The sequence below is a fragment of the Chenopodium album genome, chromosome 6 (genome assembly GCF_948465745.1).
Source record: "Chenopodium album chromosome 6, dcCheAlbu1.1, whole genome shotgun sequence".
Taxonomy (NCBI): Eukaryota; Viridiplantae; Streptophyta; class Magnoliopsida; order Caryophyllales; family Amaranthaceae; genus Chenopodium; species Chenopodium album.
Window position 1 is genome coordinate 46,690,295 of NC_137839.1, and position 19,769 is coordinate 46,710,063.

The window sequence follows — 19,769 nt, forward strand, 5'->3', positions numbered from 1 at the left end:
GTCTCATCATAAACCGCAAACCAAACCGCACCAAACCGCATTATTTTGGTTTGGTTTGGAAAATTGACCAAACCGTATTTTGCGGTTTAGTTTGGTTTAGACTCAAACCGCACCAAACCAGACCATGTTCACCCCTACGGGCAGCGGCCGTTACGTATGCAGCCGTTACGGATGGCCAATGTTATTCGTAACGGGCACTGTCCGTTACGAATAATTCGTAACGGAACATTCAAAATGTCCGTTACGAATAAACCGTTATTCGTAACGGACATTTCAAGTGCCCGTTACGAATAACCCGTTTTTTGTAACGGACATTCCGTTACGAAAAACGGGTTATTCGTAACGGACATTTGAAGTGCCCATTACAAATAACAAGTTATTTGTTGTAACGGGAATTTCAACTGCCCGTTATAAATAACCCCGTTATTTGTAACGGGCATGATATCTGCCCGTTACAAATAGTGTGTAACCCAATTTTTTAAAAAAAATCCAGCACATGCTGCTGTGCTGGATTAGCTAGCTTACATAAAAATTATAGCACAATTATTTTATTAATTAATTGAGATAAAAATAGTACTTCATATTTATACAATGAGCAAAAAAAAAAATACATTCATTACTGCCTAAATAATTAAAACTAAAAACCTTCTACTACATTGATTCTTCTTAGTCCAAAGCTATTTAACTTTTCAATGATCTTCTTAGTCCAAACCTTCTGCTTCGTTGATTCTTCATAGGCCAAAGCTATTGCTGCATCAGTTCAATCTCTTGCTGAAGGGCTTGTACTTGATCTGCAACATCGAATAATATATTGGCCTCTTGAATTAATATAGAGCCAATCCACTGGATAGCTGATGCAACAATGGATTCTGCCATGGTTGTGAGCTTTAAGTGTTTACCTTAGTTTTCCTGTTGATTTCACATAAATGAATCAATATTAAAGATAGTCAATTCTAACTTACAACAAACACACACACATTACGGGGAAAAAGAGAAGTATGAGGTGCCTTACAGATCCTACTATAGCAATGAACCTTTTATTTGGGTGAAATTCTTAGATCTTTACACAATTGAGGAAAGCTTATTCTTCAAATAACTATAAAAATACATCAAGGAAAGTAAATAATACTTTTGTAACTAGAAAGATACAAAGGCAATATATCTTACACTTTGGTAATTTAGGGGTTGTCCTATTTTATGGGTTTTAGGGTTTATCATCCATGAATTTATTTGCTTCCGCTAGCACTCATAACCGTTACATACTCAATGTAACAATGACAATAATTTATTCATATATATGATCACAGTTTTTTAGTATACTAGCTAATGCAGTAATTCATATGACACAATGCAGCAGACAGGAGATAGCACTTTATTCAAAACTTCCAAAAGATAGCAGATAGCACTTTATCTTCCACAAGTTTTTTATCATTAGGCCTAATCCTTGCAGTACTGGCAGACATGAACAAATTATTTCACAATAAAACAAAAACTAAAACTAAAACGTCAAAAAAAAAATTAAAACCTTAAATTATGAAACTCTTAAACCTTAAAGTCAAATCAGTAATCAGGTAATGCATTATAATCAATTAATGAATCAAGATCACAAAATTCGGACTCCAAGAAGTTCTTAAACTTTAAATCATATTCATCAGCTAAACACATCAAATACTTAAAACTTTGTTATAAATCTTTAATCATATATCATTTTATCCAATATTTCAATTCAACAATCCAATAACTTTGATATACGAGGATTCATATAAAAATGAAGCAATCAATTCATAGCACATGAACCAAGAAAGAGCATAAAAATCGTAAAACAAACTAAAATCCAAATAATCAAACATCAAAACATGAAAAAATTCATCAATTAATCTACTTCATAAGATCTGAACCAAAAACCAATCAAATTACAGAACAAAATTAATTACAAAAAACAGTCAAACCAAAATCAATTTGAGGTTATTTTAGTGGCTTCAACTTTACAAAATTAAATTAGCTTTCTGCTGATAACCAGAGTAAACAGTCAAACCAAAAACCAATCAATTTCACGCAATGAAATCAGATTTAGATTTCTGCTGATAACCGAGTTTTACAATGTATAACGGATTTTTACTGATATAAATCCCCCTCCCCAAACAGAGCCTAACTCACTCAATAAACATTTTCTCTAGTAAAGCCAAAATGCATACCTGTAGCTCCCTAGGGATGTCCAAGGGCTATTGCTCCCCATTAACATTAACTTTCGTTGGATCGAGGTTCAGCTTTTTACAACAGTAAACATATTGAGATGCAAAGGCCTGCATTGAAAATGGATGTTACAAATTTGAGAAATTGTGTTGAAACCACCAACTGAAAATATGAGGCAGCTTGTTCAGAGTGCTAACCTCATTTATCTTAAATAGATTGATATCATTAAGCTTTAGCCCGACAGATTTCACAGCAGCAGGAATGGCAAAAGCTAGGCCAAACCCCATAACAGAAGGATCCACACCAACAACAGCAAAGCTCCTAAAATCAAACAAGTGCGGATAATTTAACTGCAGTATTTCTCAAATAGCAAACTCACAAAATCAAACAAGTGCGGATAATTTAAGATTAAAATACTCAATTGAAACCGAAATTCATTTCCAACACTATTACTTCCTCTAAATCAACATGCAAACAAAAAACATCAAACACAGAAAACAAAATTCAATTATGAAATTCATAAAAATGGAAATTCAAACGCAAAAAAGATCTAAAATCATAGCAGCAAATGCAGAATTAGTAGAAAAGAGAAAACACATACAAAGATCCACGATTGTAGAGGTCGATAGAAACGGAGATACGTTCGACGCCATTGCTGAGCTTTGTAAGGGTAGCCTTCTTGTTAGCTACAATAAAAGCTGATTCCGAATCCGTCATTGCCGAGATTGAACATGAAACAAGAATCATAGCAAAAATTATAAACCCTAATTGATTGATTGAAGCCACCATTGTTGAATTCTCTGACAGTCTAACCTACAGCCAATATTAGGATAATTTGGGTGATGTCTATAACAGTCTAACCTACAACCCATATTGGGATAATTCTAATCCAACATATCAAAGCATACTGGCAACTCACATAGCAACACAAAAGACTTAAATGAGTTAGTTAGTTAGCTAAATGCCTCACAATCTATCACTATAAAAGGCGGGGAGGGTCCTCTTACAAGATATCGTCAACTGTTCTTTCTATGTTCGAGATCCTTTTGGTAGAAGAAAATCAGAATTATTTGAGAACAAGCCCGTCGGATGCATGTAATTACAATATATTAATTTTACCTGAAACATTACCAAAAAATGGATTTCATAAATTCGTGAAATTAGCATTAAAGAAAACTAAACCTAATTTCCACACCAAAGTGGTCCTTCACAACACCCCCACAAATTGATAATTCAAAACAAATACTCCCAATTTCGCCTATGTAAGGTAGTACCACAGAGATTGCTAAAAAAACCATGACATTGACATTCACAATCTAAATTCTCAGTTCCCAATAAATGTTTCAGCAACAATCCAATTACAATTAACATTAAAAATTCAACTTTATAGAAAAAAAATATATATATATTCACCAAGAAATAAAGAACAAAGATTAAAAAACTAACCTTCTTCTTCTTGACAGGTTTGAGGATCTTAATGATACATTTCTCATTACTAGTTCAATGAACACCTTCAAAAACCTCGCTATACTTCCCTCTCCCAACCTTCCTCACCACCTCATAATCATCCTGTTCACTACAAATTTCCAATTACCAGAACAAATCAATCAATCAATTAATCAACAGATCGAATTGAGAATTCAATCAAATTAAATCAAATTAATTAAAAAAAAGAAAAAGAAAAACAAACCCCCATTGAACAGTAAGAGCCTCGTAATCCCAATAATCCTTAGGTGTAACAACATTAACATCGGAATAAACCCTAGCTTTGGAAGCAGCGCTAGGGCGGCGAATCGATAAACTAGCAAAAATCATTCAAATAAAAATCAGATCAAAATCTAATTATAAAACCCAAAAATTCTACCAATTTGAATATAATTTCTACAGATCTAGTAGCAAAAACAAAACATAATTTTAAAAAAAAACACATAATCAATAGGAAAGAGAATATGGAGGTAAGGAGAGGTAGTAAAGAGGGTGAAAGAGAATGAATCTTGAGGAAATAAAAAGACAGTGAGTTCTAAAGAGGAGAGAGAAAGAGAGTGAGTGAGTGAAAGAGAAAGTTAGAGAATGATTTATGAGGAGAGAGAAAGAGAGTGAACGAAAGAGAGGGGAGTGACGGCTGAGGAGATGTGTAAAACCCTAAGTAACTAACGGGCTCATCTCATTAGCTGGACGCCTGGACCAATCATTCGTAACGGGCCCATGATGTCCGTTATAAATAGTATATTATTCGTAACGTGTGGTATTTTATCCGTTACAAATACTATAGTATTCGTAACGGACATTATTTTGCCCGTTACGAATAAATAAGTATTCTTAACGGACACTATTTTGCCCGTTACAAATAGCCTGTTACGAATGAGATTTTTTCCACTAGTGTATAACATGTTCCTCCATCTTTGCTCTACACCTACACGTCACCATGGCCATTATCTACATGGGGAATTGACATCATCGGCAAAATCACTCCCCAGGAATAAGAGGTCATGAATATATCTTAGTGGCAATTGATTACTTCACAAAGTGGGTCGAAGCACAATCGTATGCTAAACTCACTGCAAAACATGTAGCACTCTTCATCGAAAGAAATATTATTTGTCGATATGGAGTCTCACATGAAATGATAAGTGACAATGGAACTCACTTTCAAGCCGAATGTGAAGAATTGCTACAGAATTATGGTATTCAACATCATCATTCTTCTCCTTATAGACCTCAGGAAAATGGAGCAGTCGAAGTAGCTAATAAAAATCTAAACACTATCAGCGAGAAAATAACGGAAAATTACAAGGATTAGCCAGACAAACTTCACTTCGCATTGTAGGGTTATCGCACGTCAATTTGCACATCAACAAGAAATACGTTATTTTCCTTGGTTTATGGAATGGATGCCGTACAACCTTTCGAGCTAGAGATTCCAACTCTACGCATCGCGTTAGAGAGCAAACTCGACGAAGTTGAATGGACTAGGGCAAGATATGAGGAGCTGATCTGTGCCATTTATGGCACCTTTAGGCTATGTTTTCTTTATATTTCTATGCTCCTTTGTAGTCTTTTATGTCGTGTTTTTAGATAATACTGCTCGATTCGCGTGTTTTTGTGTTAGTTTAGAGAAATGCATGCTTTTAATGGCTTTCTTATCATTTTATTCATTTCTCGGCTATTTCTCTTGCTTCTCCGTTTCTTTGTCTTGTTTTGTAGTTACTTCGCGGGCTATATGCATGGGAATTGAAAATATCACCCACTAGGATCAATATGCACTTTTAGGAATTGAATTTGAGTTTGGAACAAAGGAAAACGAAGGATTGCAAAGTATCAAATAGGACCTTTGTGCATTGTTTTAGTCATATCTCAAGTTCTACAGATCGTATTAGGGTGATTCAAGTTGGGTTGGAAACTATACTTGAAGAGCTTTCCAATAATAGGTTGCACGCCTTCATACAATTCTTATATTGGAAGTTACAGCCTTCTGAAGTTGGCCTTGGAAAACTGTCGCGGGCGCGGGCTACAGTACCCGCGGGCGCGGGGTTGCTACAGCTCAAAAACTGCCGTATTTGGGCATTAAGCACCCGCGGTTGTCCCGAGGGCTCCCTGAGGGCGCGGGCCTTGGCCCCGCGGACGCGGGCTATCGGGGTGTCTGTTCCCCTCCGCAGGCGCGACCGATTTCTCCGTGGGCGCGGGTTTGTGGGTCTTTTACGATTTTAAGCTTCTTTTCTCCTTTTGTTTATATAGTTTTTGGTTTTCTTTATTCTTCATTCATGTAATTCTTTAGTTTTAGAATAGTTTTCTCTCTCTTAGGTTGAGAACTTCTCTCTCTAGATTAGGAGTAGTTTTAGAGAGAGAAAGTGAGGAATTTCAATGGTGATTGAGAGATTGAAGATGCAAGTGTGACAATTGTGTTGGAGATCTTCTTAATTATCAATGAGCATTTCTAAACTCTATCTCATTCAATTGCTTTGTTTAATTTGATGTTTGTTTGGTTTGATTTTGATATTTGATGTTTGATTAGGGTAATTGTTCTTGATATTTTGTTGATTCTTGTTCTCTATAGTTGATAGTTGATTTGATGATGTTGTTTGAGTAGCTGTTGGCTAGGAATTGGGTGAAACTTGTATAATTGATTAATTGTGATTAAATTGGGGATTGTGTTGATTAATTGTTGAGATTAATGTAAGTTTGCATGGTGTAATTCGATTAGGCCTTGAGAATTATGCTAGATTGCATTGTAATTGCTAATGACATGAACAATTGATTTAGGAATTGCAATTATCAATTGGTTTTGATTGTGATTCTCTTAGTTTGTTATTCATAGTGAACCCTAGTTTAACAATTAGGAGATAGCTCTTTGATTCCTATTGATTGCTCTTATCATTTAGTCCTCACAACCTTTGATTGGCATGCTCTTCCCAAGTTGTTGCAATTGACATGATTACTTGTTGATCCCCGTTCTTAGTGTTTTATTTCCTTGGTTACTTGTTTTGTTAGTTGTTTGTATTCTCTCTTACCTTCGTCTTCGACCTAGCTTAGGCGCATACTTGAAAGTGCTTGAACATTACCGTTCCTTTGGGTTCGACCCTTGACTTGCCTCTATACTCGTATTTAGGTTTGTTAAGTGTTTATAAATTTAGTTTGACAGAGGGAAGATTAGATAACGACCTAGTTTTCCCCTCGTCAAAATGGCGCCGTTGCCGGGGAACGGTGTCAATGTTTGAGTGTTTTTGATTGCTTGAGTCTAGGTCTTTGTGTATACTTTTCTTTTATTTGATTTTTTGTTTGTTTTGTATAAAATGGAAAATACCTTATTTCCTCAATTAGAGGATGAACCATTTTGGGTGTACTTTAATAGACTAGAGAACTTCATTAGTTACCATGGTTATCATATTTGGGAGGCTTGCGAGATTTGTTATCATAATTTGAATGAGCAAACTAGAGACATTGTTGAAAGCATGTTTAATGGTGGATTTCAGGCATTGTCAATCGATGATGCTTGGGACTTTTATGTATGGTTTGTTAGAAATAGTTGTGATCGTGGTCATGGTTATTCAAATGCTTCCATTGATGATTGTTATGGTCCATGTTCCATGAATGATGAACTTTGCATGCCTACTTGTGCCCCCATTCCCCAATTTGATGATGCCACTCATATCTCTAATGTTGATCCTTGCATGATTGCACATAATTATTTTCCCAATGGTGGTCCTCAATGCTCTTCATTTTTCCAATCTTTAGATCCTACCTTTGAGTCTTCTTATAATAAAATTGGAAGTTCTTTGAGAAAATTGGAGATGAGTTCTAATTTGGAACCAAATAAGATGAGATATTTGGAGATTGTGAGAAGCCAAATGGAAATGTTGAAAAAGTTGGAAGAGAGTAATGAGGGTGTTTTTAGGAAGAATGAGGAGATGGAGAGTCAATTGTCATCAATATAGAATGTAAATGAAGTTTCTACCACATTGGTAGGTATGGAAGACAATGATGATGATTGTTTTGAGAGCTCCAAAGTATGTGAGGAGGATGTTAGAGAGCCCATGAGTGAGGAAAAGGGTGTAGAGATGGATGTTCCTAAAGAGTGTTTGCATTTTGAACCTCCTTTTAAATTTGAATTTCGTTCCATTGAGCCTTTAGATGGAGTTGAAGAGAAACTAAAAATGTTGGCTTCTCTTAATTTTTAGGAAATGGTAATTCAAGTTATGAAGGATGGGACATTGCAATTTTTGAAGCGTGAAGAAGTTGTGAGGAAAGAGAGTAAGGACGAAGATGATAAAGTAGTCTCCATGGGAGATTGGATGTTTGAGGGTGATGAGGACCAAGAGGTTTTGAGTGTTGAAAAACCAATTGGTGAGTCAATTCTCCCACCCACCTCCCTTGATTTTGATTACATTCCTCCATTCCTTAATTTTGAAAACCAACCTTCTTCCACCCCATCTCCTTTAATTAATAACCATGGTTTCTTTGAGGGTGAGGCCTTGATCTTAGACGATTTTGATGAAGAAAAGGTCCCTTATGATAAGGTTAAGGAGGTAGAGCTTACTTTTGATGATTATGAAGATGAGAGTGAAGGGTTTGGTGAGGTTGAGTCTCCAACTCCTATCTCAAATCTTAAACCATTGCTTTCTTCTTTTACCTTTGATGATCATTTCTCTTCTACATTTTCCCCCATTGAGAATGGTGAGGCCTTTTTAGAGGGAGATTGTACTTCTCATGTTTATTTTGAGCTACCTCCCAAGTTTGACCCTCAACCCTTTGATGAGCTTCCTTTGAACCTTGATGATGATTTGAAGCTTTTGAGAGCTCATTTAGGGTGTGAAGTTTTTGAGGAGGGTGTGATTGAGAATAAGCTAAATTTGAATAATGACGAGTTGGAGAAGAGCCCTTTGGATGTGAGTTCATTGGATGAGAGAGTTTCTGTTTCAATAGATAGTGGTGTAAGTGACCAACCAATTTCTATTTCTTTACCTTGCACCTCATTTTCAAGAAAGCTTGATCTTATTCCCTCCTATCCCATGTCATTACCTTCTTTTCTCATATCCCCTCCTCTTGAAAAGCCTTTAGTCCCCCAAGTGCCTCATTTGATGACTTTTGAGGAAGATGGTGGGATTTCCAACCAAAATTATTTTGTTGAGAAGAGTATGCCTTCTTCTTTTTCTTTTATTTCTCTTCCTTTTTCTTATATTCTTGTTTTACCCTTCTCTCTTTCTTCTTCTTGGCACACTTCTTCTCAACTCCATAGGTGTGCACTAATCTTGTTGCATACCTTTATTTTGTCATCTGCATACTTACTTTCCTATGAAATGTGTAGTAGTGCATTTGACAAGCTCTTGCGCGCGTTGAATTATTATTTTCTAGAGCGGTCAAGCTTGGACCTTAAGCAAGTCTTTCTCGGGAAGTAACCCGTGTTTTATTGCTTTCATTTTCTTTTCTTTTTAGAATATATTTTATATCATGGAAATGTTTGTGTTCCTTTTCCTAGGTACATGACTTGATATACTTTGGTGCTTCTATTTGGATCAAGAATCAAGGAATATTAGCATCACATTTGCTAGCATATAGAAGGCAAGATTCAATAATAGAGGTTGTTAGCTTTGAAAGGTTAAAATTGGGTCATTTGCGGGTATTTACACCCACCTAATATCCGGTAATATCCTTCCTTGCTCTTTCTCTAGTGGATGATGACTTGTTGGACATATGTTGGTTTGTTGGATTGATCTCCTTGTTTCCCCCTCTCATGGTTTCTATGCCTTATGATTGAGCATGTTGTCTCATTCAAGCTTGGGGGAGGGTATTCTATCATGTTTGATGGGATGTTGATTCGTATATGCTATGCACCTTTGTATATGCTTTTCCATGTTATATTATTTTGAAAAACTCCAAAAAGATTTTTGTTTTTATCAAGGCAAATTTGCAATGTGTTTTGTTTTGTTCTTGCTTTGGACATAGTAACATTTGGACTTGTAAACTTGAATGCCTTTATTCCTAAATGGTAGTAGTGTGCACGGTTTGAGATACGTTTGGTTGATTCTAGGATAAAGCATGCTAAGGTAGTTGTCTAGAACTAGGGGGATCATGAAACCGGATTCTACTTGTTTGTGGCATGTTGGTAGTTGCTCCCTATATTCGATTTGACAACCTTAGTGAGTTTTTGCTACAACCATGTGAGATTCATACTTTTTCGAGCTTTCAACATTTTCTTGCATGAGTGGCGTGGATCCTTGACTTTCGCAAACCTAATCTTGAATCTTAAAGTATGATTTCTAAGACCGAGACCGAACCATCTAGGGAGGACAAAGACATCTTTTTGGGGTGGTACTTTTTCTTTTCTAGGATAGTTTTCATTTTCTTCGGTTTTTGGGTTTACATTTGCCTACTTGCTAACCCTTTGAGCCTTTTTCCCTTCTTTTCAAGCCACATTTCTAGATCTTGAGCCTTTTGTTTCATTTTCGTTTCCATTCTTGGTTTTTGTGAAGCAATTGTTCATTATTGTTGGAGTTTGTGGTGGAGGAGTTTGGATATTTGGTTCTCTTGAAAGCAAGTTTGTGTTGTGTATATTTTGTGAATAATGGAAAGTGAATAAATGAAAAAGCCGTCCAAAGTAAAAAAAGGCAAGGACAAAGCAAATGCAAATTCGAAAAAGCCGTCCATAGTTAACAAAGGCAAGGACAAAGCACTAATAAAGAATTATGAAAAAAAAATGAAAAAAGTGAAAAATGCAAAAATATTTTTATGTGAGTTTTCTTCCTTTTTGAGCATTGAGGACAATGCTCCATTTAAGCTTGGGGGGATACGTTCTCACGCTTTTTGTGTATATGTTTGTGATCTTAGCTTTGAATAAGCTTGGGGGTGTTGGTATTTTTGTTTGGTGATTACTTGGTTATGGTGTAAAGAATTGCGCAATCTTTGCTTCACAATTTAGGTTAACAACCAAATTTTAAATTTAGCCTACCTTAACCCTTTTTGCCTTACGTTACAACCTTTGGGAAGAACTTTTGACCTAGGGGTTGAGTTATTCATCGGTGGAGGGAATCATGGGTTATAGCCTAAGGAAAGGGGATGCGAATTCAAGATGTCGAGTAAGCCAAATATTTGATCTTTTTCCGGTTCCTTCGCGGAATCTATGAGATGCTCACTATGGGGAGATATGAGATTAGAAGGGGGAACGCGGTTAGACCGTTTGGGATGAAAGTGGAGTGTGATAACTAGTTCCTATGCTTAGCATTTTTATGTTTCAATCAACCTTAGATATCTTATAGCGTGCACTCCCTTACTTGTTTAGAAAGATTTGCATTCATTGTGCTTGTACATTTGCAAAAGTCCTTTCATAAACATTTGTTTGCTTTTCTTGTATTTTGTTTTCTTTTTCATGCTTTTCCTTGTTTGTATTATTATGAGAGTTATGGGTAAACTCTTAGGATACCCTTACGAGAGCATCACTCGTCCTTTAGGGCGATCTAGGGGTTTAAATGGCTTGTCTTTAGTTGCTAAAATTGACCGTGATTCCTACAAAAGTGAGTTAGTGTATATTCCCATCTTCTCTAGTTTTCTCGTTTCTTTCTTTGCTTGAATAATGTCATCATTTTTCCCTTGGGTTGGATTTTGTTTTGCTCGAGGACGAGCAAAAGTTTAGCTTGGGGGAATTTGACCCATGCCATTTATGGCACCTTTTGGCTATGTTTTCTTTATATTTCTATGCTCCTTTGTAGTCGTTTATGTCGTGTTTTTAGAGAATAATGCTCGATTCGCATGTTTTTGTGTTAGTTTAGAGAAATGCATGCTTTTAATGGCTTTCTTATCATTTTATTCATTTCTCGGCTATTTCTCTTGCTTCTCCGTTTCTTTGTCTTGTTTTGTAGGTACGTCGCGGGCTATATGCATGGGAATTGAAAATAACACCCACTAGGATCAATATGCACTTTTCGGAATTGAATTTGAGTTTGAAACAAAGGAAAACGAAGGATTGCAAAGTATCAAATAGGACCTTTGTGCATTATTTTAGTCATATCTCAAGTTCTAAAGATCGGATTAGGAAGATTCAAGTTGGGTTGGAAACTATACTTGATGAGCTTTCCAATGATAGGTTGCACGCCTTCATACAATTCTTAGATCGGAAGTTACAACCTTCTGAAGTTGGCCTTGGAAAACTGCCGCGGGCGCGGGCTACAGTACCCGCGCGCGCGGGGTTGCTGCAGCTCCAAAACTGCCGTATTTGGGCATTAAGCACCCGCGGTTGTCCCGAGGGCTCCCCGAGGGCGCGGGCCTTGGCCCCGCGGGCGCGGGCTATCGGGGTGTCCGTTCCCCTCCGCGGGCGCGGGTTTGTGGGTCTTTTACGATTTTAAGCATTTTTTCTCCTTTTGTTTATATAGTTTTTGGTTTTCTTTATTCTTCATTCATGTAATTCTTTAGTTTTAGAATAGTTTTCTCTCTCTTAGGTTGAGAGCTTCTCTCTCTAGATTAGGCTAGATTAGGAGTAGTTTTAGAGAGAGAAAGTGAGGAATTTCAATGGTGATTGATAGATTGAAGATGCAAGTGTGACAATTGTGTTGGAGATCTTCTTAATTATCAATGAGCATTTCTAAACTCTATCTCATTCAATTGTTTTGTTTAATTTGATGTTTGTTTGGTTTGATTTTGATATTTGATGTTTGATTAGGGTAATTGTTCTTGATATTTTGTTGATTCTTGTTCTCTATAGTTGATAGTTGATTTGATGATGTTGTTTGAGTAGCTGTTGGCTAGGAATTGGGTGAAACTTGTATAATTGATTAATTGTGATTAATTTGGGGATTGTGTTGATTAATTGTTGAGATTAATGTAAGTTTGCATGGTGTAATTCGATTAGGCCTTGAGAATTATGCTAGATTGCATTGTAATTGCTAATGACATGACCAATTGATTTAGGAATTGCAATTATCAATTGGTTTTGATTGTGATTCTCTTAGTTTGTTATTCATAGTGAACCATAGCTTAACAATTAGGAGATAGCTCTTTGATTCCTATTGATTGCTCTTATCATTTAGTCCTCACAACCTTTGATTGACTGCTCTTCCCAAGTTGTTGCAATTGACATGATTACTTGTTGATCCCCGTTCCTATGTTTTATTTCCTTGGTTACTTGTTTTGTTAGTTGTTAGTATTCTCTGTTACCTTCGTCTTCGACCTAGCTTAGGCGCATAATTGAAAGTGCTTGAACATTACCGTTCCTTTGGGTTCGACCCTTGACTTGTCTCTATACTCGTATTTAGGTTTGTTAAGTGTTTATAAATTTAGTTTGACCGAGGGAAGATTAGATAACGACCTAGTTTTCCCCTCGTTAGGAGCTAATTCTACTTGATGAAAAACGACTAGAAGCTCTACATTAAACTCAATGTTACCAAACTCGTATGGCTAGGAATTTTAATAAGAAGGTCAAGATAAGAAACATCAAAGTAGGAGACTTGGTGTTAAAAGCAGTAAGGAAAAATGTTTTAGATCCAGTAGGAAAATTCAGACCTAATTGGTCTGGACCCTACATTGTCAAAACAATCCTGTCAGGAGGTGTAGCAAAATTAACTGACATGGATGGCAATGAGTTCTCGAACATGACAAATCTTGACCAACTTAAAAAATACTACCCTTAATCACTTGAGTGGGACACTCAAGAGAGCTACGTTTGGCTTGATTCCTTAAGAAAGGATACGTAGGCAACCCTTTACGGGTGCGACCACTTTAATTTTTTCAAACCTCGCACCCCAGACTTAATAAAAATTCAACAGAAGATCGACAAAACATCGGCATTAGAGAAAAAGTTCTAGCGCCAGACGACAGCCTCCATCGCCTGACGCCATACTGCCGCAGCTGGCGCCAGTCACAGAATCGTGGCGCCAATTTACACTAAAATATCGGGGAATATTTCGGTGTTTTTTGAAAAAATTTCGACTTCCGTACTCGAAAAAATTTCTGGAAAATTAATTTTTCGATTTTCATTGCTTTAATTAATTAAATTTAAAGTAAATAATTTAATTAAAAAGCTGGAATTTCATTAAGAAAATAAATTACATTATTGATGGAATTTAAATAAAGCATAAATAAATTAACTTTGAATTTAAACACTAAGTCTAATAATTGAAAATTAAGCAATGCTCTAGCTTAATCTTCTTTCTCTTTCTTAGCCCTCTTCCAATTCTTATTTGCGTCTTCTTCCTCATCCATAACCTTAGCTAGTAGGCATCCTTTATAGGACCTACATTCAATCTTGGAGTAGATGGTTTCCCCTTCAGCTAGGACTCCATGCTTCTTCTCTACCCAAGCCTTCTTCTCTGTACTGTTTGCTTTCCTTTTTCCTTTATCTTTCGCATAACTCTTCTTCTTAGGCATTGTAGGTGTTTTGAACTCAACTCTTTCACCCAAGCGTTCCTCAACAGGAATCACTTTGTAACCTAAATGACTCTTCATATCAGTTTTACTCTGATTTTTCTTCACGTCCTTTGAAGGTTTCTTCATAAGCCACTTTTTCACATCATTGGGCAAGGAAGGAGGAACCTTTTGGGTAATCACTTCCCATAAAGGTCTAGCGCTCCAATAAGCATAAAATTTGTCTACTTCTTGAGAGACAGGGAACTCATAGGGACGACAAAGATCACTGGAAGGAATTGTTTGAAGTAGGTTGTACTGTCTTTTTACCCTGCAGGGATAATAAAAAGTCATTCGGGACAAGCTTGGAAGACGGTAGAAAGGCTGCTTGTTGACACCAACCATCTTTTCTATTTTCCACCAAAGAATGACCCACTTGATGGCAAAATTTTAAGACTCGAAAACCTTCTTCCATTCGTGGCGCCCCATCTTAGAGAAGCGTTTCTTCCTTCTCACGAAGCAATTTGGAGTATACTTCTCAATATTGTCTTGAGGGCTAATTAATTCCAGTCTTTCCATTGCCGAGACCACCTCGCGTGAGAACTGTGAAAGAAGTAAGTCAGTAAACACGCACAACATATATGGACAAAAGTTGCTAAAAAATAAGCTTACCCGAGTCTGGTGACGAGGAATCAACCGCTCCACAAAGCGCTCGCCCTCAGGAGCCGGAGGAGTCATCTCCACAATCGACCCGTATGTCCCTTGATAGTGGATGGACATACGAGGTGGCACGAACTCAGCAGGTCCACCCTGACAAAGCATGTCAAAATCAGTAAAGCATTACTTGGGGGCTACTTAACGAAAAGTAAAAAACTGAAAATCATACCGCCACCTCCTCAGCCGGTACAGGGACTGGAGCTAACAACAGCAGTAGCTCCTCAGCATAGCACCGCCCAGGGATCGTGTAAGATCGCTAAGGGGTACCAGCTCCCTCTGACATGCTCACCAACCTCGCGGCATTAAACATGTGGTGCGGTGGAGGGGCAGGAACGACAAAAGTATTTGAGGAATGCTGAATAGCAACACTCTCTCAAAGATACACAATCGCTCCATATGTCCCCAAGAAATAGCGACGCTCAGCAGAATACTGCGCGGCTAGCCTAGGGACAGCAAAGTCGACCCACGGCGAGTACAACACGTTGGGCTCCTACAAAGAACGCCTATCAAACAAGAATCTATCAAAGGTATCACAAAATGCTCAAATATGTAAAAAACGATACCGAGATGATCCAATCTCGGACATAAGCGGTGGACATCCCAATACGGCGTCTTCCCCAGGAAGCACTCACTGGAAACCTGCGCGGCGCCGGTCTTGCCGCGCAGCTGAGGGAAAGTAATCGTAGAACCAGATCTACAAAAGGCAAAAATTATCAGCGAGTGCTAACTAAAGTTTAGAGCTAAACTTTACAGGAGATAAAGTATACCTCTACGACCCTCCAAAAGCCAGATAGAGCAACGTTCCCCGTGAAGGACCGATGTCGATACGAGTCCCGCAACGCTCGGATGAAGTCAGCATAGGCCAAGCTGGCCCTGTCGTAAGTCCCGACCCAGTGTAGATCACGGACAACAAAAGGTAGTAGAGCAGCGCTCTACTACCCTTGTCAGGGGAGAACGTCCCTGACAGCAAGATGAGTACAAAGATGCGCACCCGCTGCTCTCGGGTAGTCGCATCGTCATCAAAAGCCGCTGCTAGAGTCGAGCGGCGAATCCCCCACTCGTTGAACTAAGTCGACTCCACCTCAGCTCGAGCCTGAACAACAATCGAACCCAACAGCTCCTCGACCTCAGGAGAAAAGACGCTGATCTCGTTGTCGAACAACAACACCACAGAGCTAAACTCCAGTCCCGTAATGAGACTGAAGTCGGTCGGGGTGACCATCATCTCACCCCAAGGGAAGTGAAAAGTGTTGGTGGTGTCCCAAAAGAACTCCACCAGAGCACGAACCACATGGTAACCCCCGCTAGAGGCAATCATAGCCTCTTAGGTCTCGAAGAGTGTCGTAAGTCCGCAAGACACCCGTAGAAGTCTCGCCTCGTCGTCATTGGCGATGTACATCTTGTACAGGTCGCCCAAAGTGTCGCAATCGAAACCATGGCAGCGCGTCCTCCCAACTGTGATGCCCCGTCTAACCCTCTCAGAGATGTGGTTGACGGGAGAGAAGTACAAATTCCGGTCATCCCACTCAAGGAGTTAGCCGAGTGAAGTGGACGGATCAGCGTCGTCCTCTACGGGCTCATGCTCCCGTCGAACGTCTCGGGACCGCGAACCCAAACCTCGCTGTCTAGCCATTCTACATTGCGCAAAATCATCATACATTAAGGTTCCATAATATCTAGGGTTCGCCTAGCCGCATGATACTATGTTCGCAGAAAACGGAGTACGTAGTACTAAAACAGAGCACAAATTCAAATTGAGCATATATGGCATTTTTCAAGCATTCAAAAAATTTCTCGCAATACTATAGTAATTTATTGTGACAAATTGGACAAGAATTGCTAGCAAAAACGTCAAGAACAAGCCACATTGTCTTCCCGACCTTAAGAGGCCCAACAATGGTGATTTGTTCGTTTCTTCACCAAATTGAGTCAAACAAGTCTCAAATTACTCCCAAAGAAATATATAAACATAATCAAGAAATTTCATGGCATAAAATTTGATAAACAAAGAGAATTTAGCAATTTGAATTTCGAATTTTCAAGAAATTCGTAAACAAATACATGTGAAATTTATTAAAACCGACGTGAGTTTGAAGGAAACTTACATAGATCGGGAAAATGAATGGAATAAGCTTTGATTTGCAACAAATTTGAGCGAATTCGGTTGAGAAACGAGTAAGAACGAGCCAAATGAAGTTCTGAACAATTCTCGAGCAAAAACGCGAGCAGCAGCAGTGGAAATGAAGAAGAGAAGGGTATTTATGGAAAACCCGAATCTAGCGCCAAGCGACAGACCATGGCGTCAGTCGATAAGGCTTAGCGCCTGGCGCTAGTACCATCGTCTGGCGCTATAGCCAAATATGCGACGCTAGCAATATTTCAGCGACGCCAGACTGTTCAGCCACTCAGTACGATTGTTTCAACCTTTTGAAATATATTTTGGGCTCCGTGGCACGCCAGTTAGCCCCTCTAAGAAATTAACATGATTTTAGTAATCGGCTTGATCACAATAACATAAAGTGATCGACCTGATGAATGATCGTCTCACTTAGCTTAAAGCGCCTAAGCATTGGCTCATTACGAAGCACCGACATACTGGTTCATTCAGCGAAGCACCGACATACTGGTTCATTCAGCAAGGAACCGAAATACTGGTTCATTCAGCAAGGCACCGACATACAAGTTCAAAAGCAGCAAAAGCGACGACATTCGGGCATAACGGAAGTGAAGTTCAAGCGAGCTTTTAAAGATCGACAAGCGTAAGTCTTCAGTAATTTTCTTTGGAATGTTATCGCAACAAATGAGGATAACTTCAAGCGAGGATATCTTCGGCAGCGTTCCCTAGCTTGCGGAGAGTGTCACAAACAACTGGAGGTGATTTCAAGCGAAGTTGTCTTCGATCGTGTTCCCTGGCTTGTGAAAGATGGTCACAAAGTGCTAGAAGGTCGTTTCAAGCGAAGCAATATTTGATGGGGTTCTCTAGCTTGCAGAAGTCTATCATGGCGGAATTAGAGACAGTTACAAGTGTGGTAGTCTTCAGGCGGCATTCTCTAGCTTGCAGGAGGTCGTCAAAAATACAAAAATACAATAATACAGCAACAAATCGGTTACTTTAAGAGATGTGTGCTCGACGGTGCAAGATACGCGTTTTTTAACTCTTTTATCTATTTAACTAACGCTAGTTTTGCTGGTATCGGCGTTACAAGAGTGACTTAGGATCGCAGAACGTTCTGAATCATTCTCCGTCCTATCGATACTTTGACTTTTGTTTTCGAAACTGGCATTTCTCCAAACTCAGTCAAAGTGGGGGCTTCTGTAGACACCCATTTGTGTCTCCCCAAAACCAAACCTGGTGATGAGTACCTTTCACGTCGAATCATAATCAAATGAAGTGAAAGTATAGAAAGTCCAGTGTTGCGGATAGTTTTAATTTCTTTTCTTTTCTCTCTGTTTTTGAAAACCTATTTTAAGAAAATAGTCAATCCAGTTTGGTTGGTCCATGATATGGGTCCAATAGTAGTGTAGTCGGATGGGGTTTGAAAAGTGCTTTCCAACGATATATTATAAGCCCAATTACGATGAATATTGAGGAAGTTATGGCCAAATTACTAAACTAGGCCCAGTTTGAACCTTATATGCGGCCCAATGATCTAGGGGAGGGCCCAATATGGATTTATCATTCCTAATGCAATTAGGACTGGTTTTAGTCTTCTAGATTCTTCTAGAAGATTCTTTTCATTCCTAATTCAATTAGTATTGATAAATTGACTTTTTAGAGTTTTAATCAGAATAAAAGAGTGTTTTTGAGGAAAATACGATTTTATCCTCCTGTATGGTTAAATTCTATCTGGTTTTAGAAAACGCGTTAAAAACCTGATTAGGCGCTAACTCCGTTTTTTCACGTCAGAACTCTGGTTCGATTTTCTATCTTTTTGGCTGATTTTCTCTATAAATAGCCTCTTAATAACTCTGTTTTAAATCACCAATTCTCATCTACAATAATCAATTCCTTGGTTCTCTAATTCTTTTTTCTCTCAAAGCTAAAGCTTTCTCTCTCTGTCTTTTCTAAGCCAACCTTTTCTCAAACAAAATTCGGCACTCACAAGACCTAGATACACCTAGCCAAGTTCGAAGTTGCCTTCGCCGTAGACGTGAAAGGTTTTAATTTCTGAGGGTTTGGTCCCAAATCTCTTTTTCAATTATTATTTAATTTGATTGTTGTTTTATTATTTCCCATGAAGTTACTAACGTGTGTATTTTGTTATTAGAAAGAGGTACGAGGAATCCAAGTAAGTGCTTTAATTGTTTAATTGATATTATGATGTAGAAATCATGCTTAGATTTTTATTATGATTCCTAGTATCATGTTAGGATGTTTTTCTTAATTTGATGTTTAGGGTGACAACAATAAATTCTTAGTATCATGTTTAGGGTAAAGAATATAATATCAAGTATGATTAAAAGTATGATGCCTTCTATTTTCTTTCCTAATATAGCATGTTAGTATCATGTTAGGGATAAATATTTGATTTTCAATGCTTAGTAACATGCTAGGGTTTGTTATTAATCTTATTAGTATCATGCCTAGGATCTTGCTATTATTATGCTTTAACATGATTATTATTATTATTATAATTATATATAATTGTTATGATTATTATTATGTTGCTTGATATTTATTGCTTGATCACGCCTTTTATGCATGTTTAAAGGGAATTGGTACTTGTAATCATGCTTAATAAGACAATTAATAATCTTGTTTAGGGTTAACATGATTAAAATTCAAGGTAAGTGATCGCCAATAATAGTTTTGTTTGTGCATTAATATTCAACCAACATAGATAAACAGGTTTAGGGTTAATCCTATTGATTGCATGTTAGTCAGAAAGCGCACATGAATACGATCAGAGTAACGTAGAGGCCTATTTTAGGGCAGGTTCAATCTCTTTTAAGTTGGATTTGTACCTTCATCCCCGAACTACCAGTCATGGTTCAAAACCTATTGGAGTTAACGATCTCTTGGATCGTTAAGG

General features: G+C 37.9%; 1 protein-coding gene across 4 annotated transcripts; it reads right to left on the reverse strand.

Annotated features, from left to right (window-relative positions):
- Positions 1–532: 532 nt before the first annotated feature.
- LOC145634865 (3-ketoacyl CoA thiolase 1, peroxisomal-like) lies at positions 533–4,289 on the reverse strand. 4 transcript variants are annotated; one of them, XR_014113651.1, is made up of 7 exons: positions 3,884–4,289; positions 3,640–3,769; positions 3,201–3,312; positions 2,795–2,891; positions 2,391–2,514; positions 2,196–2,303; positions 533–909 (listed from the first exon to the last, which is right to left on the reverse strand). XR_014113651.1 is itself a non-coding variant. In XM_081686210.1 (4 exons), the coding sequence occupies exons 1-3, from the start codon at positions 2,980–2,982 to the stop codon at positions 2,223–2,225; spliced, it is 393 nt and encodes a 130-aa protein (XP_081542336.1). In that variant the 5' UTR covers positions 2,983–3,179; the 3' UTR covers positions 533–909; positions 2,196–2,222. The 4 variants fall into 4 exon arrangements, 1 of the variants encoding a protein (XP_081542336.1); XR_014113652.1 differs by lacking the exon at positions 3,201–3,312 and having other exon boundaries at positions 2,795–2,879; positions 3,884–4,288; XR_014113650.1 differs by lacking the exon at positions 3,201–3,312 and having other exon boundaries at positions 3,884–4,288.
- Positions 4,290–19,769: the final 15,480 nt, after the last annotated feature.

Bases quoted from the DNA above. Each gene is read 5' to 3' on its own strand.
- LOC145634865 (XM_081686210.1), bottom strand. From the start codon at position 2,982: ATGGTGGCTTCAATCAATCAATTAGGGTTTATAATTTTTGCTATGATT. The intron at 2,515-2,794 runs GTATGTGTTTTC...GTTTGATTTTAG, and splicing joins CTCTACAATCGTGGATCTTT to GAGCTTTGCTGTTGTTGGTG. The intron at 2,304-2,390 runs GTTAGCACTCTG...TTTTCAATGCAG, and splicing joins ATCTATTTAAGATAAATGAG to GCCTTTGCATCTCAATATGT.